This window comes from Callithrix jacchus, chromosome 17, assembly GCF_049354715.1.
Source record: "Callithrix jacchus isolate 240 chromosome 17, calJac240_pri, whole genome shotgun sequence".
NCBI lineage: Eukaryota > Metazoa > Chordata > Mammalia > Primates > Cebidae > Callithrix > Callithrix jacchus.
In genome coordinates, this window is record NC_133518.1 from 73727745 (window position 1) to 73749459 (window position 21715).

The 21715-nt window shown below is 35.8% G+C and overlaps 1 protein-coding gene across 50 annotated transcripts in view; it reads left to right on the forward strand.

Annotated features, from left to right (window-relative positions):
- ARPP21 (cAMP regulated phosphoprotein 21) overlaps positions 1-21715 on the forward strand; it is a 160664-nt gene that overhangs the window by 56586 nt on the left and 82363 nt on the right. For 25 of the 50 annotated variants that reach the window (XM_008983987.4, XM_078354527.1, XM_035278195.3 and 22 more), the window contains 2 exons: positions 15147-15255; positions 17111-17212. In XM_008983987.4, the coding sequence (XP_008982235.2) occupies positions 15147-15255; positions 17111-17212 (211 nt within the window). The remainder of the gene's footprint in view (positions 1-15146; positions 15256-17110; positions 17213-21715) is intronic. The other 25 variants (XM_078354541.1, XM_078354550.1, XM_078354558.1 and 22 more) reach the window with 1 other exon arrangement.

The following is a 21715-nucleotide window of genomic DNA, read 5'->3' on the forward strand; positions in this document are numbered from 1 at the left end:
AACTTTTAAAGTCCTTTATGCCTTCCCTCTCCATCCAGTACTCTTTGCTGTTGTTATAGTTGTATTGTTGTGGTTTTTCCTTATTCATTGTTTTTTTAATGGCTTTTAGATATAATGCAGGGACATGCTGATTTCAAAATAGAGAAGCAGTTGACTACTTCCTTTTATTTTTTTCTCTTTGTCTGCAAGGTCATAGCGAACATGGAAAACCTCCATAGTTCAAGTATATTAAATGTGATACAGTTTCAACTGGTCGATAGTAGATTTATTTTTAATTCACACTGATTTTGCAATCACATAGTCATAAATACTAATACATATGTTTTAGACATGTTTCCTTGGAGAATGGCTTTGAGAAAATTAAGCATTATATCAAGACTCTTAGAAACTTTGAGTGCTGGCTCTAAACCTGAACTGCCCAATAGGTAGCCAAATATGGTTATTTACATTTCAATTTACATTTATTAAGTTTATATAAAATTTAAACTTTAAAATTCAGTCTCTCTACCAGGTCAGCCACATTTCAAGTGGCTATTGGATAGAGCAGATACGGAACACTCATAGGATTTTAGAACTTTCTATTTATCAGCTCTTCTTTAAATCCTTGTGTTTCCTACAAGCTCCCAAGTACCAGTGGAGAACATAATTTGTCCTTTAAAACTTTTATTTTCTAGCTAGTAGGTATCATGTTACTAGAATTTTTCAGTTCTAGAAGAGTGCCAGCTTTTTTTTTTTTTTTTTTTTAATCAATGGCCATTTAAAAATGGACGCCACATGTTTATGTCTTTAGAAAGAGTTAAAAGTAAGTGTGGACGGGCGTGGTGGCTCAAGCCTGTAATCCCAGCACTTTGGGAGGCCAAGGCGGGTGGATCACGAGGTCAAGAGATCGAGACCATCCTGGTCAACATGGTGAAACCGCGTCTCTACTAAAAATACAAAAAATTAGCTGGGAATGGTGGCACCTGCCTGTAATCCCAGCTACTCAGGAAGCTGAGGCAGGAGAATTGCCTGAACCCAGGAGGTGGAGGTTGTGGTGAGCCGAGATCCCACCATTGCACTCCAGCCTGGGTAACAAGAGCGAAACTCCGTCTCAAAAAAAAAAAAAAAAAAAAAAAGTAAGTGTGTGCAGAGAACACCTCTTGAAGGTACGGTTAAACAGGAAGACCAGGGCTCAGTCTAACCCTCATTCTTACATACAGCACTTCAGGCACCACTGTGTAAGTCAAAGCAAATCATGCCTAAATAAAAAAGATAAATAACTGTATGTCATGGACGTTCAAGGTATTTACTGAAGTGTTGTGCTTCAGTTGAACAACATTTAATTCACAGCTGTCGAGTTCTACTATTCTATTCTAACTACATTTCTGACCATCCTCTATGTGAGTGGCTCTTTTTTTTTCCTTTTTTATTACATTTTAGGTTTGGGGGCACGTGGGCAGAACGTGCAACATAGTTGCATAGGTACACACGTGGCAGTTGAGGAGTAGTGGTAATTCATCCTCTATTTGAGTAGTTCTGGGGGGGGGGGGTGGATAACTGATGTGTTTTAGCACAAAAAACGAGGATGAATTAAGTGTCTTTATCCAAATAGGGACAAATCACAGTTTCAGAACCTGAATCGTTGTTGGCAATTTGAGTGAAAAGAAGTGTTTCTTTGTGGAAAATTATGTTTGATTTTAAGTCTGTTGCTATGCTCTTTGTTGTTGAAGTTCAAAATGGGGCATTATATCCAAAACATTCTATTCAGGTTGTAGGTGTCTTGGTTTTTTTTGATTTTGTAAAAAATTTCAGATTTGTCTTATCAGGGCAATCAACATGTGTTGGTCACAGGAATCGCATTAACTTAAAAATATTTCTGGATTGAACTGTCTCCATTTATTTGAAGGCGAGAATACTGAGATGACAGTTCCATGTGAGTTTTGAGTTTGGGGAATACTTTTTCAAGGTATACCCTTTTATGCTACTCCAATGCAAATACATAAAGTGTATATTTCAGTGGCACTGTAGCTTGAGAAAAATGCAGAAAAATGTGGCTGAAGAATGCAGAAAAATGTGGATTGTGGGTTTTTTTGTTAACTGAAAGGTTAAAACGAGGGAAAAAAAATCTCCTTTTATATTTTCCTTCTTCCTGACACTTTACTACTCCTCTGGCGTCAATGTTTAAGTAATTGTAACTCTTTCAGCTCTGTATTGGCTAGAATTTATTTCCCAGAATCCTGATTGTCTAGATGATAGGCAGTTTAAGTAATTATAGAATGTGACTGGAGAAGATTAGGTTTTTCATGGAGAAGAAAGAGTTTCACATGAAGTTCAAAATATCTAGGTCATAACAATACACTGTGAGGATTACATGTGTGTGTGTGTACTGCACTGACCTCTAGTATTTTCAATAATATATCCAGATATAACCCATCTGCTCTTTTATGATGAAAAGAACTTGTCTCAGGATATACTTCTGTTTGTTAAATATCATCTATTACTTATAATAACATTGCCTACTGCTTATTAATTTCTCTAAGCAGTTTACCTCTTATAACAATATACATTTATTACCTGAGGTAAATATATATTGTTACATTTAATACAAAAAATATATTGTTTACAATACCCCATGTAAATATATATTGTTACATTTAATATGAAAAACACCTAAAATATAAGTAATTAAAGCTTCATTTTGCAGAAGAAGAAAATGAGGCACAAACTGTGTTTCTGTTTGAGGCTTACAGAGAAGCAATGGTTAGCATGACTGGGATCTAAACTTCATGTAAGTGTGTATTATTACATTTAATACCAAAAAAAAAAAACACTTACAATATGAATAGTTAAATCTTCATGTTGCAGATGAAAAAATGAGGCACAAACTGAGTTTCAGTTTGGGGCTTACATAGAAGCAATGGTTAGCATGACTGGGACCTAAACCAATGTGTCTAATATCATAAAGATTTTTTAAATAATCTAATTCTCTTAAAGCAAAAATACCCAGAAAATACTGAGTATTCAAGCAGAGTCTCCAGATTGGTTGATGATTTCAATCCTTTTAAGTCCTTTGTTGTCTGATAAGGCAACAGTGATTGATGGACAAGATATTTTTGAAGATTAACTCAGTGACATCATTAAGTAACAGAATCTTCCTACAATTTGATAGGTCTTGCTAGATTTGTTGTGCTTATTACTGCCACAAGGTGATTTTTTTGAAAGAATATATATATATATATAATTTTATACATATAAAATTTAAGCTTTACTCTATTTTACTATTTTTTCTAAGAATGAAAAAGCCATATTTATTAATTATGTTAGTGTAGGAGATGAACTTATTTATTGTTTAATTGCAAAATTACTACAACAAGCAATCTGATTGTTCAGTTTTCATGGTTTTGTGTCACATCTACAAGGGCATCAAGTGCGGTTAAGAAACAGTGAGACAAGATGGAAAGGTAATTGAAGTAAAGTCAACTCTCTAGAGACTTTACATTAATATATTCCAGGTTTCTATAAATTACCTGACAAAAGCAGAGATGTTATGTTTTTGCAGTCATAAAATATACACAGAAAAAACTTACCGGATACTTAAAATATATTTTTAGCAACTACAACTCAGCAACAAATATATATCCAGCACCAAGACTTCAGTGTCTGTGGTCACACAAAAAATTACAAGATAGGATTCTTATCCTCAAATGTTTTACACTATGCCTATAGATAGGTGAATAACCTCAGAATCTCAGTCAACTTAAAACTTGAAAAATGTAGTGCAACTCTATATATCCAAAGTAGACATGTAACAAATGTCTAGAGGATAGCTCCATAATTGAAGGAAGACTATACCAAATACCCAGCAGAACGTATAAAGCAGATTCAGTGGGGACTACCTGCCTAATCCATTTCATAGTTCAAATAGGCATTTAAGAAGACTTTGAGAAAGGCTAAGACTTAAACAAATACAGTGAGGAGGGGTATACATTGCAAGCTGGAGTAAAACCTATAAATGAACGTAAGATAATAATTTCTGCATTTTTTGAGCATCTACGAAGAGCTGGGCATTTTGTTCAGGTGGTTGCATTAGGTTCTCAGAGCCAACTAATGACAAGGATTTTTTAAAATTATATTTCTAACTTTACTAAAAAGAAAGTGTACTGAAAGAAAATTAGTAAATTGTCTAAAATGACATTGTCAATGACAGTGGAAGGCTGTGTAAGATTGGATAGAACCTTGAGGGAGGGCAGCTCTTAGAGCTTTAGAACATGAGGTCTGCTGTGCGTAACATGACACATTGGGAAGGCTAATCTGGTATTGACTAGTAGGATATATTCAACAGGAAATGACCAAGAGTAGAAAGACTTGGGTGAGTGCCGCTATCACCAAAGCATGGGGCTGGAGTTAAGAATAAAATTATGGAAAGTAGGCAATAATAATAATGTTCATTTGGGAAACAGTTAAAGGTGGTACTGTCACCTGGGCAAACTGATGCACTCTAGAGAATTCTTTCCCCCACGGCACTGCATTTCTGTTGGAGCTCATAGCTAACCAGAGTAAGAACAGGTTAGTGCATGTGACCAGTAGCCTCCAACCACATATTTTGGTCTTCAGATTCAGTCTTAATAGCTGGGACTTCTCTAACAAATGAAGTCTCTGAGCTGAGAGGCCCTCCACGTTGTGTCTCTTCACCTCTAGTTAGTTCCTGTCTTCTCTCCCATTGTAGATTGCCAGAAATATGTTTTGCTCTGACAGATACTTTTTATTTTTCGATGGAATTTTTGTCAGCTGTCAGGTTAGGTGATGATGCTGAATTAGAATCTTGGAAATCTGGGTTTGAGGTATTAAAGTCCATGTTGTTTTGATATTATAAATGATATTTATAATGTATTTACATAATGCTACATGTTTTATATCTAGGATTTAGGATAAAAATGTAAATAGTGATGTTATTGAAATATTTTAAATGCCACAAATGTATATGTCTTTCCATGTAAGAAGTTTTGCTCTTCTCTTTCTCTCACTTTCTGATCTTCAGTTTCTCTTTCTTTTACTCATTTTCTGTGTTTGGCACAAAGCAGTTTATTGTTGTTTTGTTAGATATATTTTTAACTTTTCTCTTATTCATCCAAGAGAAAGGATGCACACTAGAGTGTATCATTTGGAGATTAGAAACCATCCAGTTGCACAGGTGTCTTCCAAAAAGCCAAGATCAGCCACGGGCAATGAGAATCCCATGTATATCTGAATGTTTTTGCATATGTCAAAGCAACTGTTTAACTCATCCCAGATAATTTTCATGTTAAAAGATTGTCATCTCTTGAACATTTTTTCACTTGTCTTTCGCATCCACCCACTGTCATTGCCTCAAATCCCCTACTCTGAGAGTGCAGAGCAAAGAAAGGAAATAGCAAATCCACTGAAGGAGAGTGGTTACAGACCATAGATATTGTGAAACAAAAATCGTGGCCCAAAGTCATTGATTTCAGGCTGTACCTTAAGTGCCCAAGGACATATCCAGTGATTCCTGAGAAGTGTGAGCCTGGGTATTTTGCCTGCTGTGATGAGTGGTATAGTGACTCTAGTATTTTGTCGTATGCTCCAAAAAGAATGATTCACTGAGTTAGCTATTTGGTAAATCCTAAAAGCCATGAAACTCATTGTAGCACTACATAAAGCTTCTCTATAGATAGAGCAATGGAGAACAATTGATTTTATTAAGAAACCCTGAAATACTGGATAGTTATTACTACACCGGGAGGGAGGATCATGGGAGTTTCCACCTTCTCAGTGGGCAGACCCAGACAGCAGTATGCCAAAGTCACGGAATGCTTTAGTTACTATGCTTAGTTTTCTGAAGAGGCTAAAGCTGAAAATGGGAATCCTTGGTGTTTGATCCTTAGGCATTTCACTCCCTGCAGGTGATTAAGCACATTTATAACAAAACAAAATAAAGCAAAACATGCTTTTCCTTCTGTGTTTATTATATTTGTCTTCTTTGGCTAGGAATGTGTGTGGCTTTGTGAAACTGAGCAGCATCCTGAAGTGGATGCTCCCTTAATCATCCTCTAAAGAAGACCAAGCATTAATTTACTTAAGTGCCTCTTAAAAATTTATGAGTGGTTGGTTGGCATCCTGTCATTTCTAAACACGGTAAATTTACTCTGCACTTTTTATAGGAATGGCACTGAAAATCATCTGACAAGATGCCAAAGATCAGAAACCTAAGAATCACACTGTTTTCAGGAAAACCATGAAATTTTATTTACTGAGCAAGACACTTTATTTTTTAATCTATAGTCAGGCTCAAAATGAGATTTATTTGTTCACATTGGTCAAACTCCATGTCATTTTCTTCATATATCATATTTCCTCCATATTATTCTCACATACCTCAGAGAATATAAGACTGTAGAGTAGAAATAGGTAGATACCAGAAATATACTGTAAAAAGGAACATAAGTTTGTTGTATTCTTTTCCCTACTTGAAATTATTTATAGGCCATTGAGTGTGAATATGTAATTAACTGTTCCAGAAATGAAACATGCATATACCTTCTATAACATAGCATGCTTAATATAACATTTCATAGAGATTTTCTGTGGAGTCATAATATCTTTAATAATTTTATTTATTTGTCTGTTTTGCTCATATCCTAGGTAGATAAAGCTAAGCCATCTGTCACTCAGCTGTGAATCTTCTAAAGTTAGGGAAAGAGGAATTAACATTAGCAGGCTTACTACTCTCAAATAATGAAAAAGAAAGAGAAGAAAACCAAACATTGTTCTTTAACTGGTACCCACTGATTCACTTATAAAAGTCCTAATTTGCATTTTATTGCCTTTAAAATTGAACAGAGAACCAAATTAAACAACATCAGTACTAAGGTAGATGGCAAAACTATGATGCCGAAAAAATCTTCAGAATCACCAGACATACTGGATTCATAATTGCCTTGGCATACTTAGAAGTGGCACAAAACTCAGTTTCATGTTCTTAAATTATGTCAGATGAAATTTATTTCTCAAGTGTTCGGTACTGTGCTTTGAACAAAAGAAGCATAAGCGAATGTTAATTCTTTTCATAGTTTATTTGAGGAGCCATGACAATTTTGATCAAGACTGTGTGTGTGTATGTATGTGAACACATAGTATATCATACAGTTAAGAAGTTAAAAGTTAATCATACACATACTTACTAGATATAGCATTGTCCTAAATGTATAATAGTTTTGGAAGAAGCAAGATTATTATGGCTTGATTTCCTCAGTCTGCATCTTTGCTTGCTATATACAGTAGAATTATGCCCAGTAATAGGATTTCCCTTGTTTCTTCTAAATCCTCCTGTAGGGCTGTCAGTCATTTTGGCACTCATACTTTGGGACGTTTTAGAGAATACTTAAAGGTGAGAGTCTGGTTGTGTATAATGAATATAATAATAATAACATGTTATAATGTTTAGTACAAGTCTTCAAACGATGACTTGGAATCTGTCAAGAGAAGTGCACATCTATGTAACACATTTTATCCTACAACCTTACGTCCAACGTACAGCCTTAAAGATACCACAGTATGCAATAGGAGCTTAGCCTTAACTTCCCAATCTTCACTTCCCACCTTCTGGCCTTCAGACCAGGAAAATGAAAAAGTATATAGCATTTATTTACATGTACCAACAATATTTGGCAATTCCCTATCAACTAAACAACACTAGTAACTCTACCTTCAGAGGGATTGAAATACTGTATTTGCATATGGGCTTCAATGGAATACTTTTTTATACAACGTTGCAATATATGACCAGAAAACAGTTTCCAAAGAAAACATCACTTTCAGAAAAACACGACTGCCATATCTATCCTACTTAAGGTTAACTCTAAGGAAAATTTTGGATTAATAATCACTGTTGCTTCTTTAGATTTTTTTTCTACTCAAAAAATATGAATGGTGTAACAATAGTTTCAAAAATGTATTAAGTGCTTTACTAGTGCCTAGCACTGGGCTTGGTAGATTACTTGCATTATTGTACATCTATGTAATCCTCATAAGCAAGTTAAGTATTATATTTTCTATTTTATACAAGAAACCAAACAAACAACAGCCCTCCCTCTCTCAGGGAGAGGGCTGCAAAAATTCACACAGTAAGCTGCAGAACTGAAAAGCCATCACTGTTTTAGGCTTGCTTCTCAGTGTTATGTCTGTATTCTCAAAACGATTTCAGTTATTAAAACTATTGCTATTTCAAGCATAGTATGCTAGTTTATGTTCATTTTACATAAAGAAATTAGGTTACATGCTAAAACGCATTGTTTATTTTAAGTGAGTGGAACTTTGAATCATTGAAGGTATTAATCCTACCATCATTTAATGTTCTTAGAGCATTGAAATGGAAGGATGGAGAATTTAAAGAAAAAAATATATACCAATCGTCTAGCCCTGATTTTAGTCAGTTTATTACCACTGATAAGAAAAGCCTGAGATTAGAAAACCTGCAAGAAATTAGTACCCTGAGTGGAAGAAGAAATCATTCATCATCAATTCAGCGTTGGAAGTGAAAATAGTGAACTCGACATGCAGAGTGTTGTGCCCTATAATCAAAGTAGCACCAGAGAGAAGTAGATGATCAAATATATTGATCAAATATATGACCAAACACTGCATTTGTAGATGAACACTAGATTATTTGTTTATAGGTTTACCTAGAAGATACCAGTGGAATTTTTGAAAATATAAGGACCCTAAAATTGTCATAGGCTAATCCTAAATCTTATGATTTTGATTGATGATAAATCAATCAATGGTTGCTACTTGGTGGAATTCTAAATTTTAGGCTGATCCAAAATATTTCAAGTTTTACATGGAGCCGAACAATCTCTAAGATGATCCCCATGTAAAACATGAACTGTTTTGATAATATCAAGAATCTAGGCATGTATTTGATAATGTATGTACACAGTATTTCATAGATAATTTATATAAGACCATCTGCATATCATTTAGAAGATTGCCTTTCTATAGTTTTTCTACTGTAGACATGATTTTTCATTTGTGGAAATTATAAATGTATGGGTAAACTTGAAGAAATAGATTTGTTTTGTTAAGCTAAGTGTATTTATCTGATATGTGTGACTGTTAAGTGTTGTTGCCAACACCATGCTCAATACACTTCATAGCTAATCAAACTTACAAATCTAATATGTAATATACCAGGCCTTAATTGCATGTGATTACTTTCCCTTTTTAAAACTTCATATTTTCCTTATTCTCATAATCTTCTTCCATAGCATCATTTTTTAGTCTTCTATATATAAGTAAAGAGAGATCTTCAGAGTGGACAGTATTATTTATTTATTATCATTATATTATCATTAGTAAATGGATATTTCTATACATATAGATCAAAAAAGACGTAGCAATAAAGAGAGTGATTGGCAGGGTAGGTGTGGTTCACATATACTAGAGGGCCTTAGAAGCAGGGAGCATAATTAAATCTGGTATTTTTAAAGTATCAATGCAGTAGAAAAATTGAGAATTGCTTTGACAAAACAAAATATCTAAATGCCTATTTTGGGTGATTGTAATAATATATGCTATGAAAGAATATTTTCTAAATATTCAAAATATGTGGATATTTTATCTATTTTCCAGTAATTGGATGCAAACTACTACTAAGTTGTTGAATTGGTTTTCTATCTCTTTAAGCTAATAATTCTCATTATTTTGGTGATTTAAAATAATAATCATTTTAATACTTTCAAATATATAAAAGGTTTAATGTAAAATTGTCTATTTTTCTTTTTCTTTGAGACGGAGTTTTGCTCTTGTTGCCCAGGCTGGAGTGCAATGTCACGATCTCGGCTCTCCACAACCTCTGCCTCCTGGGTTCAGGCAATTCTCCTGCCTCAGCCTCCTGAGTAGCTGGGATTACAGGCACACGCCACCGTGCCCAGCTAATTTTTTGTATTTTTAGTAGAGACGGGATTTCACCATGTTGACCAGGATGGTCTCGATCCTTGACCTCGTGATCCACCCGCCTCGGCCTCCCAAAGTGCTGGGATTACAGGCATGAGCCACCATACCCATCCTGCTATTCTTATATATTATAGTTTCAACATAAATATGATCAAAGCATATCTATGTTTTTATTCATTGCTTTTCTATGTTACTCAATATTAGATATAATTTTATAGAGCCACATATCATATATTATGCATCTTAAATTACTTACTTAATCTACTTTAGATTTTCACTGTTTTGTTGTTGTGAATGATAGAATTCTGCATTCATTTATTATTTTTTTGATTCATTATTAGAAATAGAACTACCTTGTCAAGAAAAAGTGATACTTTAAAATTTTAGGTCTCTAAATCCACATAGCCAAATTGTTTGCCAGAGCAGTGGTGTCAATGTAAGGGATGCCTTACAAACGCATGTTGTTTCTAAATGATGTGCTTGATGCTGCTGTTCATGGAAAGTCTCACGTTAAGGGAGAGGCAAAGCTTTGGTTTGCGTGCCTCTGCCTGTATATAAAGTTCACTACAGAAACAGAGAGGAATTAAATGAATTTTGCCAGGATGTTACAAAATTCAGAACAAAGTTTGAAAGATTCTTATAAAGAATGTTGGCTGCTTAGCGCTGCACATATTAAATTCATAAGGTATAGTCTTATTTGAAAAGAAGATGAAGTGGTATAAAATGACAAACTGAGAATGCAAATTGTGAAATACACATTTAAAAAGAAGAACATAGAACTTTCCTTTCTATTTTCAATAAAATACATCCAAAGTGTACATATTTTTAATTGAATTTTTTTGAGATATTAAGAGAACAGTGTCATGAGAATTCTGTAATTTAACTACTAAAATGCTTTTGCTAGGTGTCTTACACCATCAAAATATTTTATACTGTTGTGAACAGAAAGGTTTATTTGTTGAAATACTTATACATATTGATAACCACTTTTCAGTTACTCAGGGTGAAATTTAAGACCTCTCTGTGACTACATACTTAGTAGAATTACATTTTTTATTTATGTTTGGAAAATGAGTGGAGGGTTAAGCATAACTATTTGGAAGAAAAATAATAAATCTTGCCTTAAGAACCTGGCAGTAAGGTAAACTATTGAAAATACTTCAAGGTAAGAAAAATTAGAAATAATCATAATAGTAAGTGCTCATCTATGTCAAGCTTTAAGGGGAAAAAAACTAACTAAAATTGGAACTGAATGACTAGAAGACAGAGTTTGATTATCTTCACTCAACCACACTGTTTCTTAATTCATAAGCTATGCCTAAGTGAGGAACAATGAAGAATTAATTCTGACTTTTCAAAGGTTTCATTGGGGTTGCCTAGAAATTGACCAGAAATGATAGTACTGTTCACAACACATGAACAGTGAGTTCCACAGCAGTTATATGCTCCAAACTGTGGAAAGACATATTTTACCTTCAGAAGAAGGAAGTATTTTTCATCTAGAATAAGCATTACATTTATTTTCCATGCTTTTTTGATGGCAATATAGAGAAAGATAAAAATGATACCACATGTACTAAAATCTACCAGAAAAACAAAGTTAGGCATGAATGCTGCAGAGCTGTAAAATATATAGTAAAGTCTAGTCATCATTGATTTAATAAATACTACAACCTTTTGCAGCTTTGAGAATGTTTTCTTCCAATTATATTTACATATTTACCTTAAAAGTTATCTATTATTATTTTTTTGTTTTGAGACGGAGTTTCGCTCTTGTTACCCAGGCTGGAGTGCAATGGCGCAATCTCGGCTCACTGCAACCTCCGCCCCCTGAGTTCAAGCAATTCTCCTGCCTCAGCCTCCAGAGTAGCTGGGATTACAGGCACGCGCCACCATGCCAAGCTAATTTTTTGTAATTTTAGTAGAGACGGGGTTTCACCATGTTGACCAGGATGGTCTTGATCTCTTGACCTCGTGATCCACCCGCCTTGGCCTCCCAAAGTGCTGGGATTACAGGCTTGAGCCACCGCGTCTGGCCCTCTATTACTATTTTAAATAAAGGTCTGCAACACATTATTTTAGTTCCATTCATTTTATTGCTTAGATATAATATTGCTCTGGTGGTAAATTAACTGTGAAAGGGAGCTGAGCTTTCGCGACTGTAATATTAAGGTACATTACCAGTGAGTTTTCGTTTAATAATCTGCAGTACTTCAGTTGTATACCTTAGTTTACATGAGCTTAAACTGCAAAATTGCTCTTTAACTCAACAATCATAAACAATTCTCTATAAAATCAACCTACAAAAATCTTATTAGAATCATTTAAATTTTTAAAGCAGACTTCAAATAGTTACTCTATGATCATTCAATACTTTTGGAAAAATATAAAATGATTAATAATTTAAACTATTCAATTCCAGTATTTGAAAAAATCCTGAGTTATTTGAAATGCAGTTATCAAGGATGCATTTTGTATCATTTGTATCAATAGGAAATATTCTTGCTCTAAACAATGTTTACATTATTAATTAGAGTGAGCCTTTTGACTACTTTTTCAGTTATGTTGTAGATGCATTTTTTCTAAATTTATGAAAAATAAATGACTACAGAGAAATGGAAATGATATTTTAAAAATATTGTTTAAATAGCTCTTTTAAAGATACAATGACACTTGAAACTGGGAAGTTCCAAAACTGGGAAAGCCAAGATTTTCATTTTCACTTTCATATCTTCCCAAGATGTCCTTATATTTAAAACAAACAAACAAAAACATTTGTTTTTGTAGCATAATTAATTTTGGTCAACATAAATTGAAACATAAATCTGATTTTTGAAGATCTTACTAATGTTCTAAATTTGAATTTATACTCCTACTAACCAAGTTCTCTTCTGTTTTATAATTATGAAACTCATAATTTCATATCTTATCAAGTGACTTTTTTTTAATCTGTCCCTGAATTATAGTGATTTATGAATAGCTCTGCTAAATATTCATTTGTTTACATACTGGTTAATATATTTATTCAGCCAAGTGCCTCTCAGGTACCAGGCATGGTTCTAGGCACTAAGGCTTAAGTATTTTAAAAAGACAAGGTCTGCTTGACATGAAACTTAAGTTCTAATTCTGGTTAGTGTGCTGAAATCTCACTCTAATGCTTTAGACCTAAATAAGTAAATCTAAAAAATTCACCTTATGCTCATGAATCAAAAAGCCCACATTCTCAGATCATTTTATTTGTAAATGGACAATTACAGACTATTACAACAAATACAAAACATGCCTGTAAATTTGTAAGTTAGTAAATCATTTCACTTACCTAGAGCTGATCAGAGCTTAACAGAGCCTAGGGATATCAGAACAGACCTAAGTAGCACTGATGGAATCGACATCTGTATATAAGTCACCATCCTAATTTCATTTGCTATGGGAAAAAAAAATGTGTAACAACATATAAGTATCAGCAGAAAATGTTAGGAAACTTAATCTGGAGGATTGCTATTGTTTACAGGGACCTGCAGGGTTACACTGTAATATCTTTACAGTGTAATAAGAAATTAAAATGTACTGTGACTATGCTACACTGAAATGTTTAATTTTTTCTACTATAAATGGCCTTTTCATTGTAAAATACAAGTTTATATCTTTAGAATACTAATTTTAATATGTCATATTAGCACTTTCAGGTTTTTGGTTACATTTTAAGTTTGGTGGAAAACATTTACATTGAAAACCAGGATAAGTTGATGGAGGGTTTTGGTTCTTTATTTTGGAGTTGGAGGGCCTTCAGCCCACTCTGTAATATAGAGGGGAACAAAACTGAGTCTCTGGAAGGATGTGACTAGGCTGTGTGGTGCCTGCGGCTGACTGGGCATATTCATAAACGCGAAGTCAAAAGCAGCATGGAGGGATGATCTCCTTGTCTTTACAAGAGGCAAAAATATTTGCTTCTGCACCAGACTTTTACTGGATTGAATAAGATATCGACACCATGTTGCAAAAATTATATTCAGTTTTGAAAACTCTAACTGGTATTATTCCAGTATTTTGCTGTTGCCTGCTCACCAATATGATAATTTATATATACATATTTAAGGAAAGAAAAAATGCTTCTTATCAAGATTTGAATTATGCACTTAAACTACTTCTTTATTTTCAATGTGCTACTTGCTTATTTTAGAGCTAGGAGCAAATGATAAGTTTCTCCTAATTACTGGTCACTCACATTAAACAACAGACACTGTGAGCAGCTTCCTAATGACTCAAAACGTAACGAACACAGTAGGGACAGAATACCCTCTAGGCTTCAGAAGTCATACATCAGATATGACAGAGGCCCTTTAATAATAGTCATAAATTTTAACTGTCTGAATCAGACACACATTTAGCTCTTCCTCTGTGGATGAACCCATGTCCAGATCATTCATTGAGTTCTGCAGTCTGCAATGAGAACTGTGGGAAATTAACAAGGAAGTGGAGCCCTTTCCTTTAATAACACCAAATGATTAAGGGGACCTAAAAAAAAATCAATTGACTAATCCATAGTGTATAACTGCTTGAAGCGTTTTCCCCATGCTAATCAGATATTCAGTTGTTTAAACTAAATACCTCCGGTTTCTCCAATTACTGAACTGATTTACAAGACATGGTCAAGGGTGTCAGTCTGCTGGAGCCAGATTCCAGAGTGTTCATTATTGGAGGAGACGGAAAATAATTTTTAAGTGATCCTCTCTGACTATGCAGTCCAAAAACTCTTGAAGAGGAGGATGTGATAGAAGGTATTCTGTCAGCTTCCAGACATTGTTGAATTAATGTGTCACTCTTAAGTTCTAAACATGTGTATCTGTTTGAGAATATGGGCTTATTTGAATTCAGGAGTAATAGAGGTCAAAATAACTAAGGAAAACATCTGTACACTATATATAAGCAGGGCTTTAAATTTTGTTTTTCAATTTCAGCCATGATGAGCAGCATGTAGCAAACAAGACCCCGAATTCAAAACAACATAAGTTCTTCTAACAACACATGTGAAGTGACATATTATTACCTACCTGTATATTGCCAGCAACTCTAGTATCAAAACCACTTGTAAACTTTTAAGTTAAATGACAATGTGGGGGAAGAACAACACTAAGAAATAACTTTAAACAAAGGGAAAAAAACTTTTTTATTGATATGTTTTACTTTGCTGGCAGACCAGAGCAAAGGTTTTGTGAACATTTAAAAGATGAAAAAGGTGAAGAATCCCAGAAGCGGTTTATCTTGAAGCGAGATAACTCTAGTATTGATAAAGAAGACAATCAGGTTGGTTCTCAAGTTTGAGAGTGGCTGACATTGTTGTTTTTGAAGGTGGGCTGACTGATGTTCTTGTCGTCCCTCTGTTGTCCCTGCCTTCCCTCCAATCTTCCCTTGCCTCTAATACCACTGTCCTATCTCCAACCTCCTTCTCCTCCTTGCCTCCCCCTTTGGCATTCAATGGGTAGCAAAATACATATATGTATATATATATATATATGTCTGGTTGCTTTAGCAATGGCTCTATGTTGGGCTGCATGGGTGGTGCTTGGCGCAGTTTCTGCTGCATGTCTGGGGGGTCGGGATGCCACAGGCTCCGAGCTGTGGAGAAAAGCTTTGTCAGTCGCATTTCCAGATGTCTGTGTAACTATGGCAGTCGTTCCACTCCCTACAGCTTTGTCCTTCAGTTGTGCACAAATTGAGCTGGATAATCAATACGGACCGATGATCAACCGGTGTAGCTGTAAAGAACAAACCTTGTTATGGTGAGGACAGGTGGATTTTGCAACTATCCTAAAATAAGTCTTCACAGAAAAGAATTGAGTTCATGTTTTAGTCTTTTATCCCCTCTCCTTCCCATGTTTTATGGTCCATGTAATGTCTGCTTGTTTTGCATGAAGTGTAGCAGAACTTTATCCTTGTGTATTTTGCTTGTAACAAAACACTATGCTGTTCTAGAGCAGCCTTATTTGTGGTACCCAGACAAGAGTAAAGAGACTTTACTAAATCTCTTCTTTAGATGGGGGCTGTGGGATCCAGGGTGATTAGAAGAAAACTAAATAAACGGCAAAAACCCACAAGGTTTTAAATGATGATAACAATAGAAATTCATATAAATGCAACTCCAGTTATACTTTGTGTCCCTGACAATCAAAATAGATTTTTTGAAAATGACTTTGCTTTAGAATTCTTAAAGGTAAGACAACATGCATCTCAAGTTATCATTTTAATCACTCTCAGTGAGTCATTCAGCCAGTATGTGCATCTCTGACGCACTTCTTTAAAACTTGTTCATCATTTGTATCTCGTTTCCTCCCACTACCACCAAGCTACACCATGGCTCCTTTTGACTATGAAACCTGTGCCTGTGTCATGTTTAGTGGGTGTCTGTTGATGGATGGATGGATGGATGTGGTTAGTGCAGAGCAGTTTGTAAGGAATGGTAAGAACAGATGGAAGGAGATTTAAAATGCAGAAAGTAGTTCAGAAAGCAGGATAAAGAGCAGTCCTCATGCTGGGTTCTTTGAAGCATTGCTTTAGTGTTCTTGGTATTGACTCTTGTTACCAAACAGGTTTTTAAAATTTAGCCTGTAAGCCTGAGGTCGTTGATTCTATGCTAAATGCAATTCATAGGATCAGTCACTGAATGAATAATACAAATTAGAAGATGGAGAAATAGTGTCCACATCTTCCTTTCTGTTCATTGCTTTCTTTGCTCACTTGCTTTTTCTCCAGGCCCTAAGCTTTCAAAATGATTTCTTCCCTCAGCCACCTTGAACTAGCCACTTCCTCTTTTGTTCACCAGCATTCTGCCTCCTTCTTAGGAGTCAGAACTGCAAAGGACAGAGTTCATCAATAATGAGCCACCACCTACCTGAATTGGCTGAATACCTGAGGCACATTGAGGTGTACTCATTTTGGAAACACCTGTGCTGCTTGCACCCAGTGAGGAACCAACCAGCCGCAGCAAACACTCACATGGAACATGCACGCAACACAGCCTCCTCAGGGAACAGAGAGAATGAGACTTTTCAGGCTCCATTTGTTTAAGTGAACATTCATTATTCTTAGCTGACAGTTGCTTGACCGCAGATTTCTAACAACTCAACTTGGATAACCCTCCTGATTTCTTTTTTCTGTTTAGCAAAACAGAATGCATCCATTTAGAGATGACAGACGAAGTAAATCAATTGAAGAGAGAGAAGAGGAATATCAGAGAGTGAGGGAGAGAATATTTGCACACGATGTGAGTAGTTGTTTTAATTGCCTCTTTAGTGCGCTCCTTCCATCAGCAGTAGGGCTCCCTCATGCCCCAGACAGTGAGGCGGCAGGGAATAGAAACGTTGGAGCCGGAGAACAAGTCAAACTGAAGAAAACTAGAGGTGATTTTGGAAGAGGATCTGGTTCAGGGAAGTGATAGAAACCTAGCCAAGTTTTGGGTGTGTTCTTAGGATATGACTGGTGGGGACATACAGAGGTATGATTTTTGTCTGTGATACAGACCTTAAGTACAAAGAGAGGTTGTCAGATTAGAAGGAATGCCTTCACCTCCACACCAGCCAGCAGATTACCTACCTAGTGTTGTTTTCTTTTTAATAATATTGGACAAGGGAAAGAATTACAAAGAAGAAAGAATCTGTTTATCTCACACACACATCCATATACAAAGAGCATTTTCTGGGTTCTTGGCAAATGTGGATATTTCATTACAGTAAAATTGGATTATTTTTCTCCTCAATTTCAAATCAGATTTGTGAACAGTTTGTCATGGGAATAATCATAAAACAAATCCCAACAACAAAAAAGGTTGGAATTTTTTATCTTTACCCGCTATGGTCAAGATAAAATGCAATTAATTGAACATTAAAAGCTGAAAATAATGGAGGATAGATTTAAATGCAAGGAAAACGTCAAGCAACTGCCATGTCATGTTCATTACATGCAATCATTTAGCAGCCTCCTCAAATGATGTGGGTTCTTCCCCCTGCAGAAGTACAAGTGTGAGGTCCTTTTTAAGACTCCATGGCCAACACTTCAGTCTTTGGTGAGTCAAGTGGAATACCTGACCTCCTGCTGTGATCTCCTTCTGGAGGCTACACAAAGCCAGCCCAGAGAAGTAGGCTTCAGTGCTTAGCTTGGAGGAAGACTGCTGTCCTGAAAAATTTCAAGCCAGAGCCAGTTTCTCTGATCCTCCAGCTGGTGCTGGTTCCTTTAATATCAAAGTGCAGGGGAGCTTCAACCTCCTCCACCACTGCACTTCTTTCACATTTATATCCCGGCCCCCACCCCAACCCCGCCACCTTTCTCGAACACACTGAAATTGAATTTTGATGATTGGGTGCTCTAGCTAAGAGCTCTGAAATTAGGAAAGTGTGAGAGAAAGGGAAATGGAGGTTACCACAGTTGGGGATCTGGATGCAATTTTGGAAGACTCTGCATATATGTAGGCTACTTAGACTTTTATTGTGGTCAGAATTTTAGATAATGCAAAACATAGCCTGACACATGGTGGGCCTTTAATTGTGTTTGGTGGATACAGGAATGAAGTGATGAGAGGATCTATGCTAGTCATAATGAGATAAGGATGCCTATGGGGGCCTGGGAAGCAGCATGTTCCTGTCTGAAGACCTTCATAGAGCTTCATAGAGACAATTTTTTAATCCATTTTTTATTCTTCTCTCTCTGTCTCTCTCTCTCTCTCTCTCTCTCTCACACACACACACACACACACACACAAACACACACACACATTTTCCCTCACACTCTGGTCCTGGCAGGTCAAGTAATTTATGCATGAGTTATTATGTTGAAAAGAAAATACAAATCACACATATAATGCACAAGCAATATTATGCTTTCTTAAAAGTTATGTCACATTGCTAGACACTTGAGGGCTAGGTGACAGAAAGTCTGTCACTGATGCCTGTCTGTGATGAAGATGATACCTGTACTGCTTATTTCATTTGTCAACTCTCACTTTTAAAGAGAGGTCACAGGGAAACAGGGTCTGTATGACTCTCTTTGTACACTGCATTTCCCTACAACTTTGCGAATGAGATTAATAGCTGGGGATCTGGGATAAACATTTTAGGCAGGTGTTGCTATTTGAAATCTCTATGTCCACATGGTATGTCAACATTTTTTTTAAAAAGATAAAAGCACATTTAAATGTGAGAAAGCTTAAATGTCAAGCTACAGCCATAGCTTTTCCAGTCCAGGAAACCATTTGGCTGCCTTCTTTAACTGCTGTGGCTTCTTCTCTCTGTAGGAGTAGATGCGTGAGCCCTGGACTTTCTAGTGGCCCCTCTTCTGGCTTTACTAATTTGAGTGGAGCACCAGCCTGTTTCTGGCACTCCTTTTAACTTGAGATCCTGGGACAGGGTTTTAAACTGGCATCGGGTACCCAGACTATACTCATAGAAGGGCTTGACGGATTACATGAAAGACGTGACATCATTTGCAAATCATGTTTATGAACATGTATGCTTTTTAAAGAAAGGATCCCTGTTGTACATGTATTCTTACATGTTTCCATAACCCTTAACAAGCTAACAGCCTTTCTCTTAGAGGGCAAGAAACACTCAATGTCTTTCTTTAGACCTGTATAGCTCTGCTAGAGATATGCAATCAGACCGCTGGTATTTTCTGTGTGTTAGCTATTTATTGCCTTACAACAAATAATCCCAAAAGTTGGCAGCTTAAAACAAAAAACACATCATCTCACAGTTTCTATGGGTCAGGAGTCTGGGAGTAGCTTAAAATCTGATTCTAGCCCAAAATCTGACATGAGGTTGCAGTTGAGCTGTCAACTGGGGTCCAGCCATCTGAAGACTTGATCAGGTGGTTATCCGCTTTCAAACATGACCGTTGGAAGGCCTCAATTCTTCACTGGATATAGGCTGGAGATCTCAGTTCCTTACTATGCAGGCTCCTCTATAGGCTGTTTGATGTCTTCCTGACATGGCAAATCACTTCCCCTGGAGAAAGTGATTTCAAAGAGAAAGAGAGAGAGCGTGAGCCCAAGATGGAAGCCACGATCTTTTATAACCTAATCTTGGAAATGACATATCTTCCCAGCTGTATTTTCTGGGGCAATCAGATCAATGTGGGAGCAATGTGGGACATACCAAACAAGGTTGTGGATATCGAAAGGCAGGGATTATGAGGGTGACTCTGTATAAAGAGGCTATTCCTATATCCTCTACTGACACAAACATAAAGAGAGGACACTTTAGGGGACCTTCATCTAGTTCTTCCAGATCCCCAAATGATCATTACTAGTGCCCAAATGGCTGAGGCACAAGATCCCTTTTTCATAAGATGATAATTACAGTATAATTGAGTCAATTGGAGAACAAATGCAAAGAATCCAGCATAAGGAAACTATGTTACAGAACCCTAATCTTTTTCTTAGCTGGTGTTTAGTTTAGTTTCTTCATAATTTGAAAACTGAGCTAATAAAGTGGCTTTCCTTGACAATTGTTGATTAAGTAGTAGAGTTATTCAAGCAGTTCAAATATCGCTTAAGTGTATTATTTTGCTACTTGAAGTAAAATAGAGAGTTCAGAAATACTTCCTATTACTTACAATTTAGCCAAAAAATTATTTTAAAATCAGAAACATTATTGAATATTTTCCAAATATATCTTGGTGTCTAAGGTTTCTGAGAGAGAGAGAGAGAGCGAGAGAGAGAGAGAGAGAGAGAGAGAGAGAGAGAGAGAGAGACAGAGCGAGAGAGAGAGAGAGAGTGCGCTTTTGTATGCAGGCACATAATCAAAATATGTGGGTTGCTTTGGGGATTTGCTAGAAAAAAAATTCAAATCTACCTTGAAAATTTTGATCTATTGAGATAAGACACATTTATTCATTACTTGAGAACTATAGTTGTAAGTCAAAACAACAATTTAGAATTTAGTACCCAAATAATAAATCTATTTCTGTAAGCAGTATATATGAAATGTAATTCTTTTTTCCTTTGGCAAAACTTTATATTTAGGCTTATTTTATGGTTAATTCTATGCAATGTAACTGACTTTGGAAAGGTTAAATTGATAAAGCAATATACTTGAGAAGGTATGTTTTGCCTGGAGAGTAATTTCTGAAAGATATTTCTGTATAAATAGGGATTCAGTGAAGAGTTCATCTGTGGTCCTCCTAGCATGTACTAGGACTCCTCTTCAGTCGGAATAGGTGATAAGGGCATGTGGTGCCACGAGAGTTGAGGGTGGGATGTGGGAGAGAACTCTATAACCCATTAAGCAAAATCATTTTTCCTCTGTTAAAAAGAAGCAAACCTTTTATATCGGAGAATGCATATAAATGACAGCTTTGAATGTTGCACTTAATTACTGTGACAATTTTATCTTTCTCTGCTATTAAAACTTTCAAGTTATTAATACTACTCTTTTAAAAAAGTTTATTTTTATCAACTACTGAATCATAGCCCATAACTGTCTCTATCTTATTTATGAAAATGTATTTGAGGGGATAATGAGATAATAATATTTTAGGAACTTTCCAAAGAAATCTGAAAAAATACTCGCGATGTTATTGGGCAACCTGGTTTTTTTTTTTTTTTTTTTTTTTGAGAAAAGGTCTCTGTTGCCTAGGTTGGAGTGCAGTGGTGTGATCTCAGCTCACTGGAACCTCCGAATTCTGGGCTCAAGTGATTCTCCCACCTCAGTCTCCTGATAGGTGGAACCACAGGTGTGCACCACCATGCCCCGCCAATTTTTATATTTTTTGTAGA